The following is a 25205-nucleotide window of genomic DNA, read 5'->3' as shown; positions in this document are numbered from 1 at the left end:
GCCCCTATAACTCTTCAAGAGCCACAGACTGTAGATTCTCCTTCCTGTGACTCCTTCAGCCCACAAGTCCTCACAGGTGCCCGCATCAAGATTCACTAGGAAATGGAATTCTTTCGGGAGATTCCCCCCCGCACGCCCCCACAAAGGTCACAGCGGAAGCAGGCTGTATTTTGCCACAGCTACAGGATATTAATATGCTCAAGAAACTCGAATCAGAAAAAGCTACTGCCCAAAAATGACACTGTAAAAAGCTCAAAATAAATGCAAAATTTAATGAAAACAAATGAGTACAAAGTGGATGGGAAGGAACGGAAACAAGTCGACGACAGATGGAGCGGCAATGGTTAACAACTGAAGTGGTTTTAGAAACGCATGGTAACATAACAGACAAGCAAGCTGGCTTTCCTGGGCGCTTCCCCAGCAGGAGCCCCAAGCAAGGGGAGTCCACACACACACACAGGAACATGTACGCAGTCAGTGTGCATAGTCACAAGGCGCCTGGATTCAGGCCACCCAGCATGAGGGAGAACACACACCCTGGTTGGCTTGAGATGCACCTGCTTGGTGGCTGCCGAGTTGGGTTTCTTTGCTTAGTGCTGGGGAGAGAATTCAGTCCCCAATCATGCTGGGCAAGTTCTCTAGCAATGAGTCACATGCCTAGCATTTTTTGTTTTTAATTTGACACGGGATCTTGTTAAGTGGCCCAGTTTGGCCTTGAACTTTTGATTCTCCTGCCTCAGCCTCCTGAGGGCCTAGGGATTTGGCATGATTATTAACAGGATCTTTTCTCTCTCAAAAGTCCAGCTTGAACCATAACTTACATGGTGATTCTACCACAACACAGAATGACTAAAGGAAAACATAACACCAAATGTCAACATGATCCTATGACAGTCCCCATGGAGCCAACATGTGAGGAGTCAATCCCAGCTGGACATGAGGGTCACGTCCCCCAAGGGCAAGCTTCGGGTTTTTCTTGCACACCAAGGATTAATTTAACCTCAGCTAAAGATAATGGAACTCCACACAGCAGGGGGAGTGTTTGCCATGGCTGACAGGATCCATGGGGGGAGGGGAGCAACTTAGACTCTAGAAAATGCAAGTCAGGTCTCCCCAGGGATGCTGGCAGGCTTTGGGCCAAAAGGTGGGCACTGACCACAGCAGCCTTCCAGTTGCGGCTGTGAGCTGCAGGTGGCAGCGGGAGAATTTGCTGCTCCAGAGTCCCTGGCATGGACTATCAGCCAGCAATCCTCTTGTACAACCCGCCGGCTCATCCTAGTCTCTAAACATACCGGCTAGGAGAGGCTGCTCTCAAGGTCAGGCTTGGACCGAAGTGAATACACCTTCAGATACACAATTTCCCTAAGAGGAGCCACTGGCCTGCAGTTCACCTCTGCCTCAGACACCAGAGTCCAACATCGGTTCTGCCATGACCAGAGGCAGACTAGGGGCGGAGCACACAAGGCTTCCAAGGTCTGAGCCTAATTTTGTATTCCTTTGCTTAAAGCAGTCTTTGTAAATAGTTCAAGAGTCCAGCCTTGCAGCCAGGACCCACCCTGGTCATGGAGGATTTTTCCTCAGAGCACCAACATGTACTATTCTCCTACTGTATGGAGCCTCTCACAGGTAGGTACAGGAGGCGGCCTTTGGGGAGCTGTGCCTCAGTGGAGTCACAACAACCTCCCGCTCCAGCTCACTCTGAATGAACCATCATCTCAGAGGGACAGGAAGAAGCCAGACTGGTCCTGGGCAAAGAGAAGCAGGCCTGGCCAAAAGGGGAAACGGTGATGGGAGGGAGATGAGGCATAAAAAACTGAACGCAGCATCAATCAGTGTGGTCCCCTCAGGTTCTCAGTGAGTGGGTGGGCCCTGGGTGATCAGCTCCTCGGGATGAGGCTTCTGGGGAGCCCGGTGCCCAGCCGGTGCTGCACCAACACTAAGGACATTCGCTTTCACCCCATTTTCAACCCTGAGGCTTGCAAACCACCAGGAGCAGAGCAGAATGGATTCTGTCAGGACTTTTCTTGTTTTGATTCTATTTTTGAGATAGGGTCTCATGTAGCCCAAGCCGGCCTCTACCTCTACCTCACTCGATTATGAGGCCAGCTCTGGCTTCCCCCCTCCCAAGCGCTGGCATTAGAGGCCTGCACCATCACACCTGGCAGCCACTTTCTTCAAAGTGTCCACCTGGAAACTATAGCCGGAGGGGAAGCTCTCAGCCACTGCTAGGCTTTTGTTTTTTTCTTTCTCTCTCTCTTCCCCCCACCTTAAATTGTCCTAATACTTCAGACACCTTTATTTCCTTACCCCATGACTTGGCCAGGAAAGAAGTAACAATGACCTTGACATGACGGCCTTCTCCCCACTGAGCACGCTGGTTGGGAGTCAGACACTTAACACACATGCACTTGGTCCCTGTCACAGGTAGCACCTCTAGGTCACAGACAAGGGCTTTGGGCTGCTGTTCCATTTACATTCACAGTAAAAACGCCGGGCGTGGTCTTGGTCGGGGTCCACTTCAGTCCGTAAAGAAGTCCCAAACACTGCCACAATAGGAACTTTATTTCCCCTCTCCCTGTGTGTCATAAGAGTGCTTTCTGCGTAAGAAGGTTTAGAGCTCTTTTTAGTTAAAAAAAAAAAAAAAAAAATCAGGGAATCTGTGTTACTTATGAAAATAATGGGAAAAATAGATATTATTTATCTTTATACTGGTGCCAAAATAAAAATTTAGAAAATGTTTCAAAGTTATTGAAATTAAGCTCTAGGTTAGAAAAATTAAAATGAAGGGGAACCAGGCGAATTCTGCAGCGAGTATATACCAGACCACAGGCCACGCCTAGGGCACCACATGAGTCACCGCCGCCACCGTCGCCAGCTTGACGATGCACAGTTAGGCCTGGCATCCCTGGTGGGGCCGTCACTAGAGCGGCACATAACTGCTCCGTCAAGGAATAGTGACACTGTAAATGGAAGACCAGCCACCGGCTCTGGAAAAAATAAACCTCGTCAGTTTGGGATTCCAGCATTCACGGCTTTGACACGTTTGCATAGAGGGGGGCGCCGGCCAGGCCTGGGCAGCTTGGGGCCAGCGGTAAGGACAAGGCAAGGCTGTAAACACTGGAGTCTGTACCGGCTCCCAGTCCATCCTCACACCATGTTATGGGAGAAGGGTCACAAGGTGTAACTCAAGCAACTTAACACATGAAAGTCTAAAGTCCGCTCTCGACATGTAAGTCTGTGCGTGCTTTAACTGAAAAATAAAAATAAAACAAACAAAACAAAAACAGACACATTAAAAGATAACGCAGACCAAATCAAACAGAAGCAAAGACAGCAAGGTGGGCACCGGGAGAGGGCAGTCAGTTTGGCATTTGTGATGAGCCAAGCAGGGAGCTCGCTTCAGTTTGTGGCGTCCCGGGCTGAGGGTCAAAATCTGATTGGGAAGTAATTTCGCAAAAATTGATTACAATTTAAAGAATGAGTACAAACCAACCACAGCCACTTAACTAAATGGCCACGACATGATCCACTCCCAAATGCACGCCTGGTCCACCCTATCCCACTGGACCCCTGAACCCCAATTCCAGCTCCACAGGGACAGAGTGCTCTCTCCCAGGGCCAAACTGACCGAAGCTCTCTGGTATAACCACCCAACAGAAAGGGCTGGCCTTCCAGAACCAGACCCGGGCAACAGCATCCCAGGAGCCCAGACAGCTGGGACAGGCCTCTACTGAGAGCTGGGTCTATCTTAGCAGTGGGGGTTCCGCCCTCAACTGCCCTGCAGTCTCTTCCGCCCCTACCTTTTTTTTTTTTTTTTTTTTTCTTCCGAGACAAGGTTTCTCTGTGTAGCTTTGCGCCTTTCCTGGAACTCACTCTGCAGCCCAGGCTGGCCTTGAACTCACAGAGATCTGCCTGGTTCTGCTTCCCGCGTGCTGGGATTAAGACAGGGTCCTTGCTATGTAGCCCAGGCTAGTCTAACAACTCATTACATAGCTCAGGTTGACCTCAAAGTTAAGAACAATCCCCTTGCGTTTGCCTCCCCGGGGCTGGGGACACAGGCATGTGCTACCACACCTGGCTGGCGCTGGGGCTTCTCCCAGTTTCTTATGTGGGGACACTGTCTACCAATCTCTACTTCCACAAGATTGCCTGGGCCACACTAGCAGGGAGCGGGGCAAAGGCACTTTGAGTATCCAGACTCTGTCCCCTGTCCCTCTCACAAGGAGGCCCATGTCTGAGCTGCCAGCTTAAAGCTCACACTGGCTGTACCTCAACCTCCACACTCACCAAACCAAGGGCTGGGCATGGGACCAGGGCTGAAAACAACGGTAAATTCTCCTGGCAGAGGGGAGCTGGGCCTGGGGTCCTCTGGGAATAGGCAGCTGGGGTGGGCTGTTAGGCCTCAGGATAGGGAAGACTACAAAAAGGGGGACACCCGTCCCAAAGCAGAGAGCAAGCCTTGGGAACCACAATATACATCTATTCCTACATGCTTTGTCTGCACCCCAGAGAAGCACTTAAAGTTTGAGGCAGGAGAGAGACAGAGAGAGAGAGAGAGAGAGAGAGAGAGAGAGAGAGAGAGAGTGTGTGTGTGTGTGTGTGTGTGTGTGTGTGTGTGTGTGTGTGTGCTTGTGCACAGTGAATGCCACCTAGAGGTGAGGCAGGACAATGGCGAGTTCATGCACCAAGATGTGTCCCAGGGCCACAGCTAACAACCCACTGTGAGAGTCTGACCACTAGACTCCACTGCCCCCAAGAATGGCAGGCTTGGGTATATGTATCCTTAAACAATACAATGGAAAACAGCAGCCCAGGAATGAGGCTGAGGATGGATACTTTTTTTGTGTGGGGGAGGGGGTTGGAAAAAAAACAATGAGAGCAAATGCAAGGCAAGGGCCAGGGAAACACAGCCTCTTCACTACTTCCGCAGCGAAGAGGCCGCAGATGCTGAGGTGGATGGGAACACCACGGAATGATGGGGCCCGAGTCTCCAAATGAAGTAGAGTGGGAAACTGAGAACCCTGGAGACAGGGTATCAGACTCTGGATAAGATCTGGGGGAAGGGCTATGGAGAACACCAATATGGCTGGGGATGTAGGCCAATGGTAGAGAACCTATGTAGCATGTGCAAGGTCCTGGGTTCAAATCCCTAGAACCACAAAATAGTTGGTGGGGTTTTGTTGTTGTTGTTGTTGTTTTGTTTTGTTTTTTTAAGAAGACAAAGAAAAGAAGGAGGCAGCAGAGGCAGGGGGTGGGCCAAGCAAAGAAAACGCTAAGGAAACGCTAAGGATGACAGTGACGGCCAGTGCTGACTGGCCTGGCCTTCCGGGTCCCTGCTGTTAGAGCTAGACCCTCTACCAGCTGCCAGCTGCCAGGAGCTCCACACCCCAGCCCCAGAGGCCTAGGGCACATACGCCACAGCTGCTCAAGCAGAAGCACAGGCTCCTCTGGAATCTGGCAGGAAACAAGGACAGCCCCACACCTGTCCCTCTCCTGGACTGGCAGACTTGTCCCAGTCTCCTGTGGCTACACCTGCTTGGCTGTTCCTTGCTACTGGCTGCCCACGTGACCCAGTGCCTTCACTCCCACAGCAGTGAAGAGGCCCCAGATGCTGAGGATGCTGTGGGAGGATGAGGGAGGAGAGAGGTCAAAGGGGGGGCCGGATGGATTAAACAGCTACGGGAGAGAGATCTAGATGGTGGGACATGGAGAAGACTAGGGCAGGAGCAAAATGGAGGTCCAAGGAACCGGTAGAGAGCAAAGGAGGAGGTGAGGGTGAACTGTGGTGAGCAGGAGGCTGAGCACGGGTGACCCGGAGGGACTGAGAAGTGGAGAGAGAGAGAGAGCAGGAGTGACTGAGCCCAGGGGGAAGGAGACAGCCCAGGGAGGGAGGCGCCACTTACTTCTTCTTGTCCTTGTCTTTCCTCAAGGGCTGCTGTGAGGTGGCATGCAAGGCCTGGGACTGCAGGGCCTCCATGGCCGCCTTCCTGCAGTTGAAGGCGTTGGTCTCCTCCTCCAGCTCCCGACGCTTCTCCTCCACCTTGCGCTTCTCCTCCTGGTGGATCCGCTTCAGGTGCTCAAACTTCTCATGGAGCTGGGCAGGGGAGAAGGGAGGCACCTGGGTACGGGCAGACGCGCTCCCCCGCCTCCGCATCAGCCAGCCTGCCCTCAACGTCCTCTCCACAGCCCTCTAGGCCTGACACACACCTCCCGTTCCTTCTCCTTCAACTCCAGCTCGGTCTCCTTCACTTTGTTGACGAACATCTGTCTCATCTCTTCCTCCTTCCTCTGTAGCTCGCTCAGGAACTCCTTCCTCTTGGCCTCGTAGGTCTCCTGGAGGCTGTGGAGACCCAAAGGTAGAACCGAGGCAGTCAGGGAGATGCTGGGCGGGGGCAAGAGGACCCGGGGCTCCCACCAGCCTCTGCCTTCGGGCTCTCGAGGCCTGAGAGAGCAAGTGCTGGCGGGACGAGAGTGGCTGAGGCAGCACAGCGCAGGCTGTCACCTGAAGGGCTGGCTGTCACCATCACTGTCCTGGAAGCCCATCTCCTCCAGTTTGCAGCGCCGGTAGAGTTCGTAATGCCGACTGTGGGTCTGCTCCCGGAGGTCCTCCATGTTCACCCGGATCAGCATCTCCCGCAGCTTCACGAAGTCACAGTGATTCTCGTTCTCCACTGAAAGCAGGGGCGTGGGGGGCATGAGACGGGCACGCAGACTGGGGTGGGGTGGGGGGGACGGACACACGGACAGCTGGGCAGGGGCTGGGTGCCTGGGTGGCTCCGAAACACCACGAGGCAGGTGTGCAGATCAGCAGGGGGAATGTAAGCCAATGGTTAGGGGCCCCACAGAGCAAAACAAGCATGCAGATGGTTGGGGGCCAGCAGGACAGTGGTTGGGGCCCCAGCTGGGCACGGACTCGCCCCACACTCACCCTGCACCACTCCCCAAGGGTACTGCCGTGCTCGGACCAGCTTGTTGCCCACCTTCACCTCCTCTGTGCTGCCCACCACAGCAAAAGGCAGGTGTGCCTGAAAAGGGGCCCAGGTATACATGTGAGCACTTGCTGGAACGAGGAGAGAGACCCTCACCACCCCTGCACCCTAGGGAGGGGCCACCAGCCTTTTACAAGGCTCTGGGCTTAGAGGCTCACTTCCCATCTCTCTCAGAGAAATGTTCTAGACTCCTGGTGTTCCTGTCTGGGGTGGGGTGTCCTCCTCAGGGCCAGCAGAGCTCTCTGGCAGGACCTGTGACCCTGGTCATGCAAGCACTCACACCTTCAGTCAACATACTCCCAGCCAGAGTCTAGAACCTGTGACACTCAGATCTAGGGGATCCTTAGTGCAAACCCAATACCCAAATCCTCTCGTCTGGTGCCCACAGAATTCAGGCCTGGGAGGCAGGGAACGCCTACCCGCCCTGTGCTGGAGACCCGAAGGATAACATTAGGGAAAGCTGAGTCCCCAGGGACTGTGTCTCAGACTGGTGTCTCCCAGCCCTCTGGCTCTGGAGCCCTGAGGGCCCTGACCAACACTCACATTCATGACCGCATTGATCTCTGCAACAGCCTCGTCGTCGGTGGGAAACTGGTAGATCTGGACTCCATTGCTGACCAGCTCACCCATGATCTTGATCTTGAATTTGTGGAGCTCGCTCTTGGAGATGGTGTCAGCCTTGGCAATGATGGGAATGATGTTCACCTGTGAAGGTCAGCGGAGGGAGCGGCAGGTTGGTTGACTATTTGGAGTAATGGTCACTGGGCATGGACAAGCACTAAGAGCGGGGATGGGGAAGACAGTGGCTCCAGTGAGCAGCTGCAGTCCAAAGCCAGCCACCTGTGGCCACTGTGACATCCGGAACCCTGACAACTGGCTGTAAAGCTTCTCAGGGCCCCGGCTCCCCAACATTACTATCCAGCCCCCGGTTTCATCACCATGGCATATTCAACTTGGACCGGAATGCTCTGCAGGTCCTCACTGGCCCGGGGTCTGACAGAAACACTAGCGGTAACCAAGCCACCCACTAGGCAGGTGAGATGACCAGGAGGAGCAACTCTCCAGGCCAAGGTTACCCCATTTTTCATGGTGACAATTAACTCGTGAAATGGAAAGGCAGTCACAAGGACTGAGAGGTAAATATGGGGGGCACGTGTCCTCCAGGACCCCCAACCCTTCCTGACATCCCATGAAACTGCCCTCTATTCTTATTCACAATTCAATTCACAAGTCATTCTCCTCTCCTAGTGAGCTCAGAAGAGAGCCAAGGGGAAGCCATGTCAGACAGGAAAGAAGTGGAGGGGGAGACTAGAGATTAAGAGGCTGGGATGGAAGGGGACACTCTGGGCAGTGTCAGCAGGAGGGCTTCGTCCTTTTACAAGGAAAATGAATGAATGAATGAATGAATGAATGAATGAATAATAAATAAATGAATGAATGAGGCTGCAAATGAGAAGGAAAGTTGCAACAGGGCCCGGAAAGGCTCAGTGGAGGCCACTGAAGTAGCCAGAGAGGACCCAGCTGACCCGGGACCGCCCACTGCAGTCACCACACCTCCTTCCAGAGGCAGACGGCGGAGCTCAGGTGACAAGGAGGGGCACGTACCTTGCTATCTAGTTTCTTCATGGTCACCAGATCCAGGGACTTGAGGGAGTGCCCGGTGGGCGTGATGAAGTAGAGGCAGACGTGGATCCTCGTGTCATGGTAGTCAAAGAGGGAGCGGCGGATCTTCAACTCCTCCTGCAGATAGTTTTCAAACTGCGCGTCGATGTAGTCAACTATGGGCCTGTAACTACAGACAGGTTCATCACCTGGGAGGCAGCCTAGAGCCCGAGCCGGGCTATCCCCATTCTCCCCCCCCTGGGGACAGCTTTGCCCTATCGGGTACAGAAGGCTGACTGACCCCTTCTTCTGTACCCTCCTAGAGGAAGAACTCGTCTGTCCAGGGCCCAAGACCTCAGCCCTTCCCTAGCAGCCTTCCTGGGTCACCCGAGGGTTCTATGTATGGGGCGGTTTGAAGCAGGAAGTGCCTGGGAAGTTTGAGGATGGGGGTCAGCCAGTGCGGGGCGGACAAGGGTAGGTGGGGCCGCCCTTCCCGCCTCTTGCCTGTCATCCTTATTGATCTGGTCCCCAAAGCCCACAGCATCCACGATGGTCAGTTTGAGATGCACGTTGCTCTCTTGGAGGTCGTAGGTCTGAGGCCGCAGGCGTACACAGTCCTCATGGTGACTAGCTTCCTCAGTCTCGAAGGTCGTGTTGAAGAGCGTGTTCATGAGCGTGGACTTGCCGATCCCAGTCTCCCCTGGGAGGGAAGTGAGTATCAAAGGCTAGAACCTGGGCGCTCTGGCTGGCAGCTAGATGAGGTGGGGCTCGAAGACCCTCAGCTCCAGAATGAGAGGGAAGCAAGCCTCCCTCTCCACTCCTCCCTCTCCACTCCTCCCTCTCCACTCCTCCCTATCCACTCCTCACTCTCCCACCCTTGGTGGCCTCTGAAAAGGGTGGGGGCTTAGGCTGTTGCTCACTTTTACAGTACTTGCCTGGCATGTATAAGGAAGGCCCTGGGATTCCATCCCAACACCAACCCCTACCCTCGACACCCCCAAACAAGGTCTGTGAAATGGCTCAGCGGGTACAGGCACTTGGCTGCCAAGCCTAGCAACCCTGAGACCCACACGGTCGGAGGGAAGTGACTCCTTAAGCTGTCCACTGTCATGTGCTCCCTCAAATAAAATGAACAATTTTTTAAAAAGGGGGTGGGGGGAGAGGAAAGGAAAAGAGAAAAAAAGAAGAAAGAAAACAATATTCACAAGAAAGAGTCATAAAGGAAGCCTTTGATGTAAGACAAGGCTATGCAGGGCACGTGACATTGCCCAGGGAGCAGGGAAAAGGCAGTACCAGGCAATGGAGACCGCTGGATGCTGGCTTCAAAGAGACCTGGTCACAAAACACAAGCCTGTTCTGAGCACCACCCTTCTTGGGCCACGGTGGCCACGGGTCCACAGGAACAGGACCTGAAGCCACCAGCAGCTGGTCCCTGTAGCCTGGGCAGCCTCAGCTTTCCATGGTCTCCTTCTTCACAAGGGATATGTGCAGAGGGCCCTGCAGATATCTTTGTGCCTCTGGGAGTCCTAGGCCTTGGACACATGGAGACTCCCTGGTCAGGTTGCGTTTGTTCCAAAGTGTACTAGAGATTTACCCTGTGACCCGGTGACAAAGCAGGGTCTCATTCACCCTTGTATCCTTGTCACATAGTAAGAAGGGAAGAATAATTTTTAAAAATTTTTTTATTATTTATTTATTGATTGATTGATTGATTGATTTTTTTTTTTTTTTTGGAGACAGGGTTTCTCTGTGTAGCTTTGGTGCCTGTCCTGGAACTCACAGAGATCCGCCTGCCTCCCGAGTGCTGGGAGTAAAGGCGGGCACCACCATCTGCCTAGCCAAGATTTATTTTTATTTATGTGTGCGTGTGCTTGTGTGTGTGCGTGCGTGTGTGTGTGTGTGTGTGTGTATCTGCAGGTACCTATGGAAATCAGAAGGAGGGTGTCAGGCTCCCCGGAACTTGAGCTACAAGGAGCAGAGAGCCACCTGACATGGGTGCTGGGAACAGATGTCCTGACCTCTGGAAGAGCAGCAAGAGCTCCTAACCACTGGGCCATCTCTCCAGCCCCGTGAGGTTTTTGTTTTTTTTTTTTAAATAATGAATGAACTTGTGACTGTGAATTTCTATGATAAACACCCACAGTTTCGGCAGCACTTTTATGGACCCACTTCCGTTTCCTCTGTGGCGACTCTGAGTCGGGCAGGTCCTGGCCCTAATCCTGTTTTGATCCTGACAGAGGCAAGACCAAAGCCTGAACCCAAGATCTCCCTCTGCTTGGGAACCCCCACCCCAGCTTGTCAGGTGGCCAGCACAGACTTCCTAGAAGTCTCCCCCATCTTCTGCCTCCCCCCCCCCCCCCCCCGCCAGGCCACCACTTACCCACACAGAGAATGTTGAAGCTGAAACCCTGGGTGACTGACTTGCTGACCAGCTGGTCAGGGAGGCTGTCAAACCCCACATGGCCGCCCAGGGACAGGCTCCGGGGCTCGGGCTCTGCATTCTGCCAAGAAAAGCACATCAAGACGGTGAGCCCCCTGGGAAAAGAGGTGTCTGTGTGTCAGACCAGCCCTGACCCTCAGCCCCCTGGGAAAAGAGGTGTCTGTGTCAGACCAGCCCTGACCCTCAACCCCCTGGGAAAAGAGGTGTCTGTGTGTCAGACCAGCCCTGACCCTCAACCCCCTGGGAAAAGAGGTGTCTGTGTGTCAGACCAGCCCTGACCCTCAACCCCCTGGGAAAAGAGGTGTCTGTGTCAGACCAGCCCCTGGTGCCTGAGTTCTCAGCACCACCCAGGACACACCTTGAAGTCACCAGGGTTCCAACTCCATGCTGCATTCCCACAGAGGACCCCTGAGTCCCCCCACTTTGAGACAGGCTGGCCTTGAACTTGCTATCCCACTGCCTCGGTCTCCAAAGTGTTTAAGATGATGAGTATGTGCCACACAGCCAGCTCCCTAGGACTTTTCATTCAACAGGGTCTCATGTGGTCCATGATACCTTGAATTTGCTACACAGCCAAGAATGACGTTCAGCTCCCAGCCTCTGCTTCCACCGCCTGTGTGCTGATATTACAGATGTGCACTCTGTGCCGGGTTTATGTGGTACTGGAGACCCCAGGGCTTTATGCGTCCTTAGGCAGGCACTCTGCCAATTGAGCTAGATCCCCAGCCTTCCCCAGATCTTCAAAAGCCCAAAGGCACGGGTTGGGGAGTGTATCTTCATGCAGCCAGGTCTGAGGAAGGTAGAGATGCTGCCATTCCCTCCCTGGCCCTTTCCCAGCCCCGACTTGAGTCCATCAGATGGTCCTCCCTGTCAGGCTGGACTGGTGGTCCTCCACATCCACTTTCCACTACTTATGTATCAAACACAGAGTCCCTGCGGGGACCCGGCTACAAGAGCCAACACTCCTGAAGATGGATCCAAGACTAGGGCTCAGGGGAGGGATCTGCTTCCTCCTCAGTGGTAGTCTCTGGAGACCTGAGGCTCTGGGGTCTCCAACCCTACTGGAGCCATGACTGTTTAGAAAGAGGATTCTGGGAGAGAATGTGGAGGCCTGACCTCAGCAGAAATGACCAGGGACCACTGGAGTTGCGCTGTAGCACCGTTCAGAGAAGCAACAAAGCCCGAAGCGAGAGTCAAGGCTGGACTCAACTTGGTGCAGACATTTCTCTGGCTTCCCTGGGAGTGGGAGTAAGATGCCACCCTGAGGGCAGGTTGAGGCCCACATAGCTCACGTTGGGCAGAACCATGCCTCTTTCTTCCTCAGTGCCTATGCCCTAACCACCACCAGGGACAGGAAGGCACACAGGAGTCTCTCCTATCCACAGCTCCACAGTGGAGCTCTGGGTAGTCATGGCAACCCTCCCAACTCAGGGAGGCCAAGAGAGAACCAGCTCCAGAGTCATCCTCTGACCTCCACAGGTGTGGGTGTGCCGTGGTACACGCATGACGCATCACACACACACACACACACACACACACACACACACACACACACACACACACACACAGTGGGCAAAGGAGTCGGGGGTACAAAATCCCAACCTGCCTTAGGATACTAACACCTGTCCCAGTCACGCCTAAGTACGTCCATAAGCAGCCTAGATCTTATGTGCCTCTTCTACCCATTTCAAACAAGCCAGGTTTGCCCCAAACCTGTTTCTCCAAAGACTCTGGGTGGGGCCTATTTCTCACGGTGACCCTTCCCGCATCACTGTCCCCAGGACTTCACGTCCCAATTCACCCACTCACAAGTCCTCTTTTCTTTTACTTTATGTGCATTGGTGTTTTGCTGCATGTATATAGACCGCATGAGGGTGTCAGATCTTGGAGTTACAGACAACTGTGAGCTGCCATGTGGGTGCTGGGAGCAGTCAGTGCTCTTAACCACTGAGCCATCTCTCCAGCCCCCTCACTAGTCCTCTTAAGGCTGCAAATGTAACCTGAGAAAGGGGCCACACCAAGGAGCTTTCTTTCCCTGGTGCCCACGTCAGAAACAAGACATAGAGCCTTCCCCACTCACCTTTGCCTGGCATTCAGCGCCCCCCCCCCCCCACTCAATTCCAGCCCCACTGGTTACTTCTAAATTCCTGTGTGTGTGTGTGTGTGTGTGTGTGTGTGTGTGTGTGTAGGGGTGTTGTTGTTTTGTTTTGTTTTGAGACAGGCCCAAGCTGGCTTTGAATTTGTTGTGCCAAGAATGACTTTGAACCCCTAATTCTCACGCCTCTATCTCCCCAGTACTGGAATCACAGGCATTTGCTGCCGTACCTAGTTTGATGCAGTGCTGGAGATCAAAGCCAGGGCTTTGTGCATGTTGGTGAGCAGACCACCAACACAGCCATGCCTGCTTTCCCGCTTCTTTCACACTATTTAATTAATGTGTGTATTGAGTGGGGCTGCCACGCTCCTGCATGGGTACAGCTGGTCAGTTCTCCCCTTCCGTCACGTCACGCGGATTCCAGTTCCGGGGGTTGGATCTGGGTGGTCGGCCTTGACAGGAAGCACCTTTACCCACTGAGCCATCTCTCAGCCCTAAGCCTGCCTTTTAGCTCAGCAGCTTCCCTGCACTCCGGAGCTCCCAGGGCTCTGTGCCTTTTCGCTGGCTCCTGACCTTGCTGGCCCTACACAGCACGCCAGGCCTTCCCAGGCAGTGGTCCTGTTTCCTGGCACCAATCCTTAACTTTTTTTCCCCCGGTTTTCTGAGACAAGGTGTCCTAGAACTCACTCTGTAGACCAGGCTGGCCTCAAACTCACAGAGATCCGCCTGCCTCTGTCTCCCGAGTGCTGGGATCAAAGGCGTGCGCCACCACTGCCTGGCCACCCTTAACCGTTATGCATCGTGGTTCTCCCCACTTCAGAAAGCTCTCCATGGGCTGGGGAAGCCATGTTCTCTATGCTTCCCACCCTTGTGTGCCATGACGCCCCGGCTCAGTTTCAAGTTCACAAACAGCATCTTCAAATGCTGCCACACTGGAGGTGCCACCTGCCCACCTCACACAGGACTTCATTATTCAGTCTTCCTTCCTGCTTGCGGCAGCCTGGGGATCAAACGCAGGACAGAACAGGCTGGAGCTTATTTTTAGGTGAAACTGAAAATCTCCAAAATTGAAGGCGTGCTGTGCTTGCGGAGAAGGCTGCGTATTTATTCACGCTCTCCTTCCAAGGGTGACACAATCAGGATGCAATCCAACATCCTGTAGTCTGCCGCCAAAACTGACCAAGTCAGCTGCGTCTGGAAACCACACACACACACACACACACACACACACACACACACACACACACACACACACACACTCCACAGCAGAACACTTGCAAAAAAAAGAAGGAGGAGGAGGAGGAGGAGGAGGAGGAGGAGGAGGAGGAGGAGGAGGAGGAGGAGGAGGAGGAGGAAGAAAAACCAGTCTGGCCTATGCCTCACTCCCCCCAATTTTCTGACAACTCTGGGCTCCAGGGACTAAAATGAGTGCTGAGGAACGCACAAGCCCACCTCCCCAGGCTCAGCAGCCCTGCCTCTTCTTCCCTCACACAGTGTGGCTCTCTCCGTGGAAGCGTGTGGAGGACAAGAGGTCATCACCCCCAAGTTATTGCCCAGGCTACACTGCGTCTACCCAGGGACATCAGGGACCAGAGTGGACGTCCTGCTCTGGTGCACCTACACCAGAATAATGGCTACGGCCCTGAGAGAAGACAGTGTCCTTCCCTGTCCTCAGGAGACTGATGTGACCTTCTGGCTTTACTGAGGGACGACGCTCGCTAATGCCAGCCTTCCTGATCACACATTTGGCATCAATAACTCGTGACCTACTTACTGCAAACTGTCACTCTCCCCTCAGATGTCCGGTGGCCTGAGCAGCCACAGCAGAGGAAGAACTAGGAACACCCCAGGGGTCCCCAACATGATGCAGTGACCAGGACTCAGACACAATATCAGCTCTCCCGCTGGGTGACAACCCTGCCCTCTGGTGGTAGCCAATAGCACGATGCCAAAGCGAGTGGCCCAGGGGGCGCCTTTGTGACTACCCTGTGATCATCTGTGGAGCTAGCCTAAGACTAAAGCCCTCTCAAGGGCAGCAGGGTCAAGAAAATGGCAGAGCACTTAGAGAGCTCCTGTCCGTCCTACCTCTGGTCCCTTCTCTACATGCCTGGCATAAACCCCTAGCTGGGCAGGACCTTAACACTGTGACTGCTAGTCTCCACAGAACAATGCATGCACAGGACAGAGGCAAGGAAGGCCAGGCATCTGAGATTGCAGCCTCAGAGAGGAACCAGAGCTCACAAGACGATACCAGTCATTTGTTAAGAACTACCTTGTGGAAAGCTGGGCATGGCGGTGGTGGCACATGCCTTTAATCCTAGCACTCAGGAGACAGAGGCAGCTGGATCTCTGTGAGTTCGAGGCCAGCCTGGTCTACAGAGGGAATTCCAGGACAGCCAGGGCTACACAGGAAAACTCTGTCTCGAAAAACCAAAAAAAAAAAAAAAGAACTACTTTGTGGGACTGAAGAGATGGCTCAGAGGTTAAGAGCCCCGTGTGCTCTTCCAGAGGTCCTGAGTTAAATTCCCAGCAACCATGTGGTGGCTCACAACCATCTATAATGAGATCTCGTGCCCTCTTCTGGCGCCAAGCAGGTGTATATAATAAATAAATCTAAATAAATATATAAATATTTTTTAAAAAATCACCTTGTGTGAACTAGACCAAAAGAGCTATAGTCTCTCACTTAGCTTTTCCCACCCTGTATGGTAATAACCAGGGCCTGGGCCCGCAGGGATGGAGAGCAGAACAAGCCCTTAGGCAAAGCACTCTGCTCGGTTGCCCTCCAATGTACTTAGAAGGCTCCCAATCCATCACAGTCAGTCATCACTGCACACACCTGCTGTGCAGTAGGCACTGGGGCGGCCAGCAGTGAGAAAGTGAGGCCACCACATCCTTGACCCCAGGCTTGTTCTAAACTCAAGTGCCCCCAGAGCTCAGGGAGGCACCATAAATGCACAAAGGATCGATACAGCAATGCTGATCAATAACGGTGTGTATGATCTGTATCATAAATGCTGATCTGTAACTGTAACCCTTCTGAGTTCTAAAATATACAGCGTCCATCTTCTTACTCCACAGGGCAGCCCCGTGAGGACCACTGGGCACTGTGAGACAGGCTCATTTACAAGAGGCCACGCTGCTCAGGATCTGAATGGAGACATGACCAGGAAACTCACACTTGCTGACAGCAGCCGACATGGTCAAGCGTAGAATCCTTCCAGGAAGAGGTGGAAAACGGCAGAGTTCATGCTAGGACATGGCCCAGGGTGGCCAAGGGTCTGCAATTCCACACAACTGTGGGAATGCAGGTCTACTGTTTAGAAATCTGATTCCCCCCTCCCCTCAAGAGATCCAAGCAGGTAATAGCAACACATATGTGCAATCCCAACCTTAGGGAGGCTATGGCAGGAGGACCATGACTTCAAGGCCAGCCTGAACTACCTAGGGCTAGGGATGTAGGGATGTGCACTTGCCTAACCATCTATAAGGCCCTGATTTCTATCCTTAGTACCTCCCCCAAACCAAACAAAGTGAAAAGGAAACAAAGGATGTATATAACAAGACAAGAGAATCAGGAATTCAAGGCCGTCCTCAGGGACTCAGCAAGCTTGAGGACAGCCTGGACTACATGCTATCCTGTCTCAAAAAGAAAAAATGTGAAAAGGGAAAAAAACAAAAAGAAAATACTGGGCCGAACATGGTGTTTTGGCATTTCAGAGAACGGATCTAGACCAAAGCCATTACTGCGCAAGCCAGTCTTGCAGAATGATCTGGGGAGATGACGCGTCTACTCCATTCTGGGGGCATGGAGGCCGTGGGAGACTGTTCCATGAGGATGAGCCTTTAGACTGGCAGGCCCTAGACAGGCACAGATCTTGCTGACTCGGGCCCTTTTCCTACCCAGCAACCTAGGATGCTCACACAGGGCTCTAAACATCTTCAAAGTCCCCCTGGGCCGAGGCGGGGGCAGCTTGGTGATCTGCGCACAATGAGAAACTCCATGGGCCAGGATCCCCTTGTTAATCACTAACAAGCTCCTGGAACCCGAGCCAAGCCCCGACTTCTACATCATACTTTCTTTGGCACATCGGAGAAAACAACCAAACTAAGAAGTGCAATCCTGCATGCCCAGCCATCCAGAACAAAGCAGAGGACCTTGTTTATTATACAGCCCAGTGGGCAACTGGGACATCCCTCTCCTGGGTCAGAACTGCTCTGTCTGAACCCTCAGGAGCTGCCCTAATGGACAGACACGAAGAACTGCCCATTTTACCAAGAGCTGGGGTGGCATCTAGGGAGAAATCAGGTCTCTGAGTTTGCCACCACACAAAAGCAGACTGTACTCAGAGACTGGAAATCATCAGCTCAAGTATCTACACTAACAAGACAGGTAAAGTTGAGGATCAATAAAAAAAAAACCCAAATGGGGAGGGGGAAGGTGGGGGCAATTGGTTAAGAGCACTGGCTGCTCTTCCAAAGGACCAAGGTTCAATTCTCAGCACCCACATGGCAGCTCACAACTGTCTATAACTCTGGTTCCAGGGTATCTGGTACCCTCACACAGACATACATGTAGGCAAAACACCAACAAACATAAAATAAAGAAATAAATAAATTAAAAAAAAAAAAAGAACCCTAAATCGAGTTGGTTGTTGGGAGAGAATCAAAGAAATGTGGTTCCTGAATCCTGGAATCCTGGATCAAGAACAAGCTCCCTGATGCCAGATCTTCCACAGACTTCTCTAGTGCCTCGGTCTCTGAACACATCTGTTCCCTGGCTCCTTCCTGTTCCTAGCATCCGCCGGCCTCCTAGGCTATCTCAGGGCTTAAAATTCAGAAGGCTTTTCTGCCTTTTCATTCAAGGCATCCTCGGGTACACCCCGCCGCCAGTTAGACAGGAAGCCCACTCCCCAGGAGAACACTACCCCTGGCTGGGTTAGAAGGCCCTGAGCAATGGACCCAGGAATCACTGCACCACTGAGCCTTCTCCACCCATGTTCCTGGCACATAGTAGCTTCAGCTACTCCCAAGCAGCCTAGGCCATAAAAATAGCCAGAGCAGAGGCCTCCGGCCAGAACTGTGGTGTTAAGCCCAACTGTCCTTGAGCCCAAGAGGAATCCTAGGAATTTTCCCAGGCTTAGGCTCTGGTCCCAGGATTCCAAGCAAGCTTCTAACCCAGGTCAGAGGTTACGAGAAATAACTAAAAGGTTGTATGCAGGAGGGCAGAGATGCAGAAGGTGTCATCCTGGACCAAACGAGAAGAGAAGCAAGACACACCTGTCCTCAATCCCGAGGACACCTGGGCAGCCGAGTGTCTCTCTTTTACGGCAGCAACAGAAACCTGGGCGGAAGACTCAGCCCCAGATCAACCTTCACAGTGCCACCGTGGTGGCCCACGGGGTTAACAATGGGGAGTCGGCTACTGGGCCACCAGTCCCTCTCACTAGGCCAGCCATTCCCCACCCTCCTGTAAGACCAGGAACTTGGTAGCACAACTACCCTCCTGTTCTCCCTAGGCCGCGGTACGCGGTCCTTTGTTTCTCTGTCCAAGATACTTTCTCCCTCTTCCCACAGCCAGGCTGCAGCTCATCAACTAAGGACGGTTCTAGCCATAGTTCTACCAAAATCAGGTCTCCAGGAAGCCAAAAGCACAGTTTCTGGGCCCGTGCCTGTCCCCGCCACCCACAAGGCCTGGGACATAGACGCATTCTTCGGCTCTGATGTGCTGCGGGGAGGAAGGGGAAATGTTCCATCCTGCCACTGCACATATGGGGCGCTCTGCTGCAGGAGGCACAGCACCCCAGTTCTGTGCCTGGCTAGGACTCGGCAGCCATCACTGTCTGCCAGCGGGGAAAAGCCACAAGTGGTCCAACCTCATTCAGAGGAGAAGGCTGCATTTCCTCATAAGTGAAACCCCAGCCCTGGAAGCGGGGATGTGGGTTCCAAAATGTCCCTGCCTTATTTACCACCACAGGATGGAGAACGGTGCTGGCAAGGCCCAGACTGTTGCTCTGGCACCAACATGGCCAGAGGTGGCTGTGCAGGCACAGCCATGCATCTCTGTTCCCCATCCACCTCAGCAGCAGGCAGAGGGACAGCTTTGTCCCTGGGGAGAGAATCCTGGGTCCAGCCCCCGCTGAAGCCCAGGTCTGGGGTGGTCCACACCCAGAAGGCCCCACAGAGAACAGCCGGATAGCATCATCAGAGATGGACTCTTACTTCTCTTCCTCTGGTTCTGTCCCTCTAACTCAGCTCTGTGATAAAGCCTACTATGTACCTGGAAGCTGCCAGTCCTAAGAATACCCAACTCACCCCAAGGCAAACAGGGCAACTGTAGCTATTGCCAAGAAGCTATATCCCTGCCCTGTCCTCTGCTGCCTCTTCCCAGCTGAGCTTCCCGACATGAGCCCTGAGGGTGTGCAGGACTCCTACAGAAGCTAATGAAGAACATCCCAGCCGCCCAAGAGGGCATTCTGAGTCTGGGGGACATCCCGCTCCCCAGGCAGATGTGTCTCCCTCCTCCCTAACCAGCTTCACATCTGGCTGTCCACAAAGGGAATGCATTGTAGAACGTGGCTGGAAGTCCCGAGACCCTACGGGCAGCACAGAAGCAGGAAGCTGGAGGCCCTGAGAGACACCTGGAGGCCAGCTGTCCTTGCTCTGCTCTGTCATCCTGCAGCTGGGCCATGGCCCCAAGGAAGCTGGGTTTCAGCCAGAAAGCCTTCTGGGACAGTTACTGTCCCAAACACACACACCACTACCTAGTTCATCCTACGGCTCAAACGTCCATCACCTCAAGGGGCCATCAGATGGAAGCTAGCGTCCGGGTACTGGGCCCATCTTCGACTGACCAGCAACCAAAATCTGCTTCCTCGCCCAATCTCAGCCTGCTGACATCAAAAGAAGCTCAAAACATCCATTGCCCACCCCCCTTCCACCCCCACCCTCCACAGCTTTTGGACCGGCCCTGAGTTCTCCAACTCCACCTAGCCTCCCTCCTCTTTGGCACTGTGGTCAGTCTGTTCGTGCCACCCTCTCTCTCCCTACCCCAAGCAGTCTCTAGTCAAATGCTCCCTCGGGTCACCAACACCTTCTCACCAGACTCAAAGCTCTGATCCACCCCATAAGGTCCCAGGAAGGTTGGTTCCCTAGTATGGTAGGGAGGGAGGGAAGGAAGGATAGGGCAACCCCACCTCCTAGAGAAAGGTGTAGAATTGTGGCTTTGCCTGTGGCATTCACATGTGACCCCACAACGCTAGCCACTGGGAGCTACACTGGTATCTTCTGCTCAACTATCATTTCTGCCCAGAAAGGCTTGGCGTGGCTGCTGGTCATTGTCACAGGATACGGAGATCCCGGAGACAGGAGCCCTGAGCCGCACTTGGATGAGAAGGCTGCCTCCCACACCCCTAGCTTTAGGACAAAATCGGCACTCCTTGGATAGCATGCTTGTTGGGCAAGTGTCAAGATTACAGGGGTGACAACGGATGTAACAGATGGTGCCGAGGATAAAGCGGAGATGGGGGGTAAGTGACTGGCTGGGAAGAATGCCAAGGATGAGGCAGCCTCACGTTTCTTCCCTCTCCCCCGCACATCTTTACTTTGCCTGGGACCCACTGGGTCCCTCACCTAGGAGTCTGAACCTCCTCCATTAGGTGCAAACAGGAGACTCACAGGAGTGGGTCAGGGTAGAAGGAGAGCGAGCCTCAGAGTCAGAGACCAACAAGCAAGAGAGGGACCCCAAGAGTGCGGCAGGAGTCTGACTGCCCAAGGAAAGCACGAGACGACAGAATCTGCTGAGGCTGCCCCCAGAAACCTACACGACAGCCATCAACCTAAGCCCCTGACCTGACTAAGGCAGGATGCACTTAGAGGTCAAAGGTGTAGGGCCAGGAAGATGGCTGTGGGTGAGGGCGCCCGCTGTCACACCTGACGGCCTGAATTCCATTCCCAGGACCCTTATGGAAAAAGAGAGACTCTGAAAGCTGTCCTCCATCCTCCACATGTACACCACCACACACGCATACCCACACACATACCTACACACGCAAACATAACAAGTAAAATATAATAAAGATAGGCCTAGGGTGTGTGCAGCATGCTGGGAAGAGCGGATCGAGATACCAACACACCTCCATCTCAAAGTACATCACTGAGTGTTCATTTTTTCTTCCAGGCACACTGCAGATTGAACCCAGGGCTTCCTACACAAGCTAAGTAGGGCTCTTCACCCCTGAGCTATAGCCCAAACCCTTGTGTGTGACTTTGTACTCCAGACTAAGATAGTTTTCAGGTCCTCCGGGGCTGCTCTGACCACCTTTGCATGAGCCACAGGGGCAGTGGATATCTGCCCCAGTACCACCAAATCGTGCAGCTGGCGAAATATCCAAGCATGTCTCCAATAAGCCAAAGACTACAGGGAGCCTTCAAAAAAAAAAAAATTCTTCAAGGCATCAGTATGGCTATGCACAAGATAAGGTAGGAAATTACCTTCCCAGGATGATAAGGAAGGGAGGAAAGAGACCAGACTCCTAAATTCCGGCCAAACTCCACCCAGTATCTCCACCCAAATTCAATCCCATCCAAGTCCTCCCAGGAGGCTAATAGCCCAGAGTGCAGAGGGCGGGGAAGGCATCCATCCCTGGAGCGTAACCATCATGCTAAGCAAGGTCCCCGAATTCCAGCACTACAGCAGTACTGAGTCTGTCCCCTCCCTGTCTGTGCTTTGGCTCACTGTGGGGATCATGGGAAGACTTCCCACAGAAATGATCCAAAAGCAAACAGAGGCAAGGCCCTCCCAAGCCACAGCTGTACGGTGTAGACACTCTCGGACCCCCTGAGGATCACCTCTGGCCACACAGCGATGAAAAGGAGGTGCAGCCAGGCAAACACACTCCCTGCTGCCCTCTCCCACACGGCATTTCCCGTGTACCTGACACTACTCAGGTACCTCGCCTGCGTTCCTTCCCAGAACCCGTACAACTCCACGAGGGAGACCCTATTTTCTCTGGCTGTACAGAGGAGAACACCGAGGGTTAAGGAGCTCGCCAAGAGGCCCCATGACCAACAAGTAGCATTTCAAGGAATCCTCTCAGGCCACTGATTCCAGTTGCTCTACACACTCTCATCTGTGCAAGATCAACTGTTAGACGAACCTCTGACCTCAAAACAAACCCAGACAGAACCTTCCGGTCAGCCAGGCACAGAGAATGCAGCACACAGACACACACATCTTTTGGTCTCCATCGACCGGGCAGGTTTATAAGGACTCGGCTGTTTTCCTGAAGTACATAAATTCCACTTTACAGCCACAGGAGTGAAGTGGATCTCGGCTTGGCCAGCCTCTGCAGATTCCCCATGTCGTCAAACTTACTTAACAGACACACAGCCCCCCTCCCCAAGGGGCACAGAACACACCAGTCAACACATTATGAAACCAAGAGCTCCTGTTTTATTATGCTTATTCCCAAAGACCAACAAATGTATTTTCAGATTAAAGAAGAAATTTGCATATATAAATTCAGATGACAGTATTTATAGCATAATTACATAAGTCCTGGCTCCCTTATTTTAGCCCCAGAACCAATTCGTTATCGGTCACACATTCAGAATTCTCCCTCCCTCCAACAGCCCTGGGCCCTCCTCCCTCCCTTCCCCTCCTCCCCTTCCAGCCGACCAGGGCCTCACATGCTGGCATGAGGACACAGCTTCCTTCACTGTCACAGCCTAGCCTCCCAGACACACCCAAATCCAGCCTTAGACACCAAGAGCGTGCAGACAACCCCCAAAAGGCCTCCCCCCGCGTGCTATGGCCTGGTTCAAGTCCACAGACACCCCTGTTAGGACCACCAAGGGACGTCAGCCCAGAGGAAGGCAGACCCTGACTGGGGCCCAAACAAACACTCAATGGTTGGGATCTGGAATCACTTCAGCCCCTGAGAATGGCTGCGGCAGACCCAAAGCCTATCACTGGAGCCCTGGACCTGTCTGGAGTTGCACCCAGGATCCAGGATCCTGGGGGAGGGCAGTGAAGGAGATGGACAGCAGGCCCGGATTCTTTAGGACCAAAGTCTGCAACTCCCCTGAGCTCTTTCCGGAGCATGTGTGTGTGTTGGGTGGTGGTGGGGAAATCCCTGGACCCTTGGGGCTCCATCCTCACTCTTTGCACCCAGCTAACAGCACCTGGGCGGCTAAGCCAAGTCCCCAGAGGTGCAGGAACACCCTGGGGAAGGAGAGTCGGGGGGCGTCCGGGATCCTCCCCTTTGGGCACGAGTCTGTCTTCACACCTGCCCCGAGCCGCCCAAGTCTTGGCTGCTTCCCGCGAAAAGGAGCTCACGTCGCGCGAAGCCCGACACGCCGAGACCCCCTCCTGGGGTTGGCTCCGGGGGTCCCCGGGTTCGAGGCCCCGCCGTGCGGTGCTGACAGCCCGCCTCGCGCCCCCCTCCCGCGCCCCCGCGCGCCGCGGGCCTCACCGAGATGCGTTCCAGGTCGGTGGCCGCCATGGCGAGCTGCGCACCGGGCGGGCGGGCTGCGGGGAGCGCCGGGGCCGCGGCGGGGACGAGCCGGCTGCGGGACGCGCTCCGCCCGGGCGGCTGCGGCTGAATGGATCCAATATGGCCACTTCCTGGAAACTCCCCTTGGCGGCGGCGGCGGCGGCGGCGGCGGGAGAAGCCGCGGAGCGGGCCCCGCCCCCGCCCCCGGGACCGGCCTCCCTACCCAGCTCAGCCCCAGCGCAGCACGCTCCCCGTGGCTGGGACCGACCGGGGGTCTCCGCGGCTTGGCGGGAGGTATTAGCTGCGGGTGCTGCTGGGACTTGTAGTCCGCGAAGTGGGGGGCCTCGGACTGCCACGTCTGGGGTACCCGGAGCGTTTCCCGAGGCCTGCTGCGTGTTCTTGGGAAGCTAGGTCAGTGCACAGCACAGAAGGGTTGCTGCGTTCGTCCTGGGGGCTCGGCCTCCAAGCTGACTGTCCCTGCTGGAACGTGCAAATGCACTGCGACCACCCGCCCAAGGTTTCGTGCTCTGCACGTCTGGGAGAGGCTCCCTCCGCCTCTTCTGCCTATGCCGTGGATCCCACCTGATGCTCTAAACCGGAGCTAGGGCGGGAACCCCAGGCTGGACCGGTGCGTCCGGCCAGGCAGCCTTTGGCTCCTTGCGCAATGATGAACCGGGGAAAGATGCACAGTTTGAGAAGCGGAGATCGACGGAGCATATTGCTAGCGATCCTCACCCTGCCTGTCCCACGAGTTTAGAGTTATGTCATTATGTAGAAAGGACCTTGGTTCCCACGGCATGTGCATCTTCTTTTCCAACCTTACCACTCAAAAAAAGGAAACTAACGTCTCAACGGGCTTGGTAATCTTTCCCAGTAACTATACACGATCCAAATCTCCCTAGGTCCTCCTTTCCCCTCCTCTATATCTGGTCTCCCTGATGGTAAGGCAAGGTTTAACCTCTATCCCTCCACTTCCCACGAATGTTCACCCCCACCTCCAATATCTTGAGAAACAATCCTGACCTCCCACTCATTGGAAACTTGTGTCTGCCGGAGGTATCTGGTGACCACATCTGGACTTGGCACACCCCACGCTGTGAAACACTTCCTACCCACCTCCACAGCTGTGGTACCATTCACCTTCTCTCCCTGAAGTGTCTTTTCCCTTCTTTCTTTACAAACCATAGCTTGTCTCCAAGGTGAACTGGCACCTCACCCAGCTGGACTTAGCGATGTTTCATTTCGTGCTATGCTCTTGCATGCTGTTGCTTCTTGTACACTTCTGTGACAAGAAACAGGGCAGGCATGCGGCTCAGTTGGTAGAGTGCTTGCTTGCCTAGCATGCAGAAAGCCCTGAGTTCTGTCCCCAAAGCTGCATAAGCCATATGTGACAGGGCACATCTATAATCCTAGCATTTGGGAGGTAGAAGCAGGACAATTCAGAATTCAAGGCCATCCTCCACTATATAGCAAATTCTAGGCTATCCTGGAATATAGGAGACTGTCCAAAACAAAACAAAACCCAGAGTGGGGGGTGCAGCACAGTGGTTAGCGTAGAGAGGTGGATCGATGGTAAACTTTCC

General features: G+C 53.9%; 1 protein-coding gene across 9 annotated transcripts in view; it reads right to left on the bottom strand.

Moving 5' to 3' along the window:
* The window catches only part of Septin8 (septin 8), a 28356-nt gene extending 4588 nt beyond the window's left edge, over positions 1 to 23768 (bottom strand). For 2 of the 9 annotated variants that reach the window (XM_076578361.1, XM_076578362.1), the window contains exons 1-9: positions 23602 to 23768; positions 10972 to 11092; positions 9096 to 9291; positions 8595 to 8781; positions 7533 to 7694; positions 6929 to 7025; positions 6503 to 6671; positions 6208 to 6340; positions 5904 to 6094 (exon numbers count right to left, since the gene is read on the bottom strand). In XM_076578361.1, coding sequence (XP_076434476.1) covers positions 5904 to 6094; positions 6208 to 6340; positions 6503 to 6671; positions 6929 to 7025; positions 7533 to 7694; positions 8595 to 8781; positions 9096 to 9291; positions 10972 to 11092; positions 23602 to 23631 — 1286 coding nt within the window. In that variant the 5' untranslated portion in view covers positions 23632 to 23768. Of the gene's footprint in view, positions 1 to 252; positions 3434 to 5903; positions 6095 to 6207; positions 6341 to 6502; positions 6672 to 6928; positions 7026 to 7532; positions 7695 to 8594; positions 8782 to 9095; positions 9292 to 10971; positions 11093 to 23601 lie in introns of those variants that run through there. The other 7 variants (XM_076578363.1, XM_076578364.1, XM_076578367.1 and 4 more) reach the window with 6 other exon arrangements.
* Between the last annotated feature and the right edge of the window lie 1437 nt (positions 23769 to 25205).

This window comes from Peromyscus maniculatus, chromosome 8 (genome assembly GCF_049852395.1).
Source record: "Peromyscus maniculatus bairdii isolate BWxNUB_F1_BW_parent chromosome 8, HU_Pman_BW_mat_3.1, whole genome shotgun sequence".
Lineage (NCBI taxonomy): Eukaryota > Metazoa > Chordata > Mammalia > Rodentia > Cricetidae > Peromyscus > Peromyscus maniculatus.
Note: the sequence above shows the minus strand (reverse complement) of the source record. Positions and strands in the feature narration are given on the sequence as shown.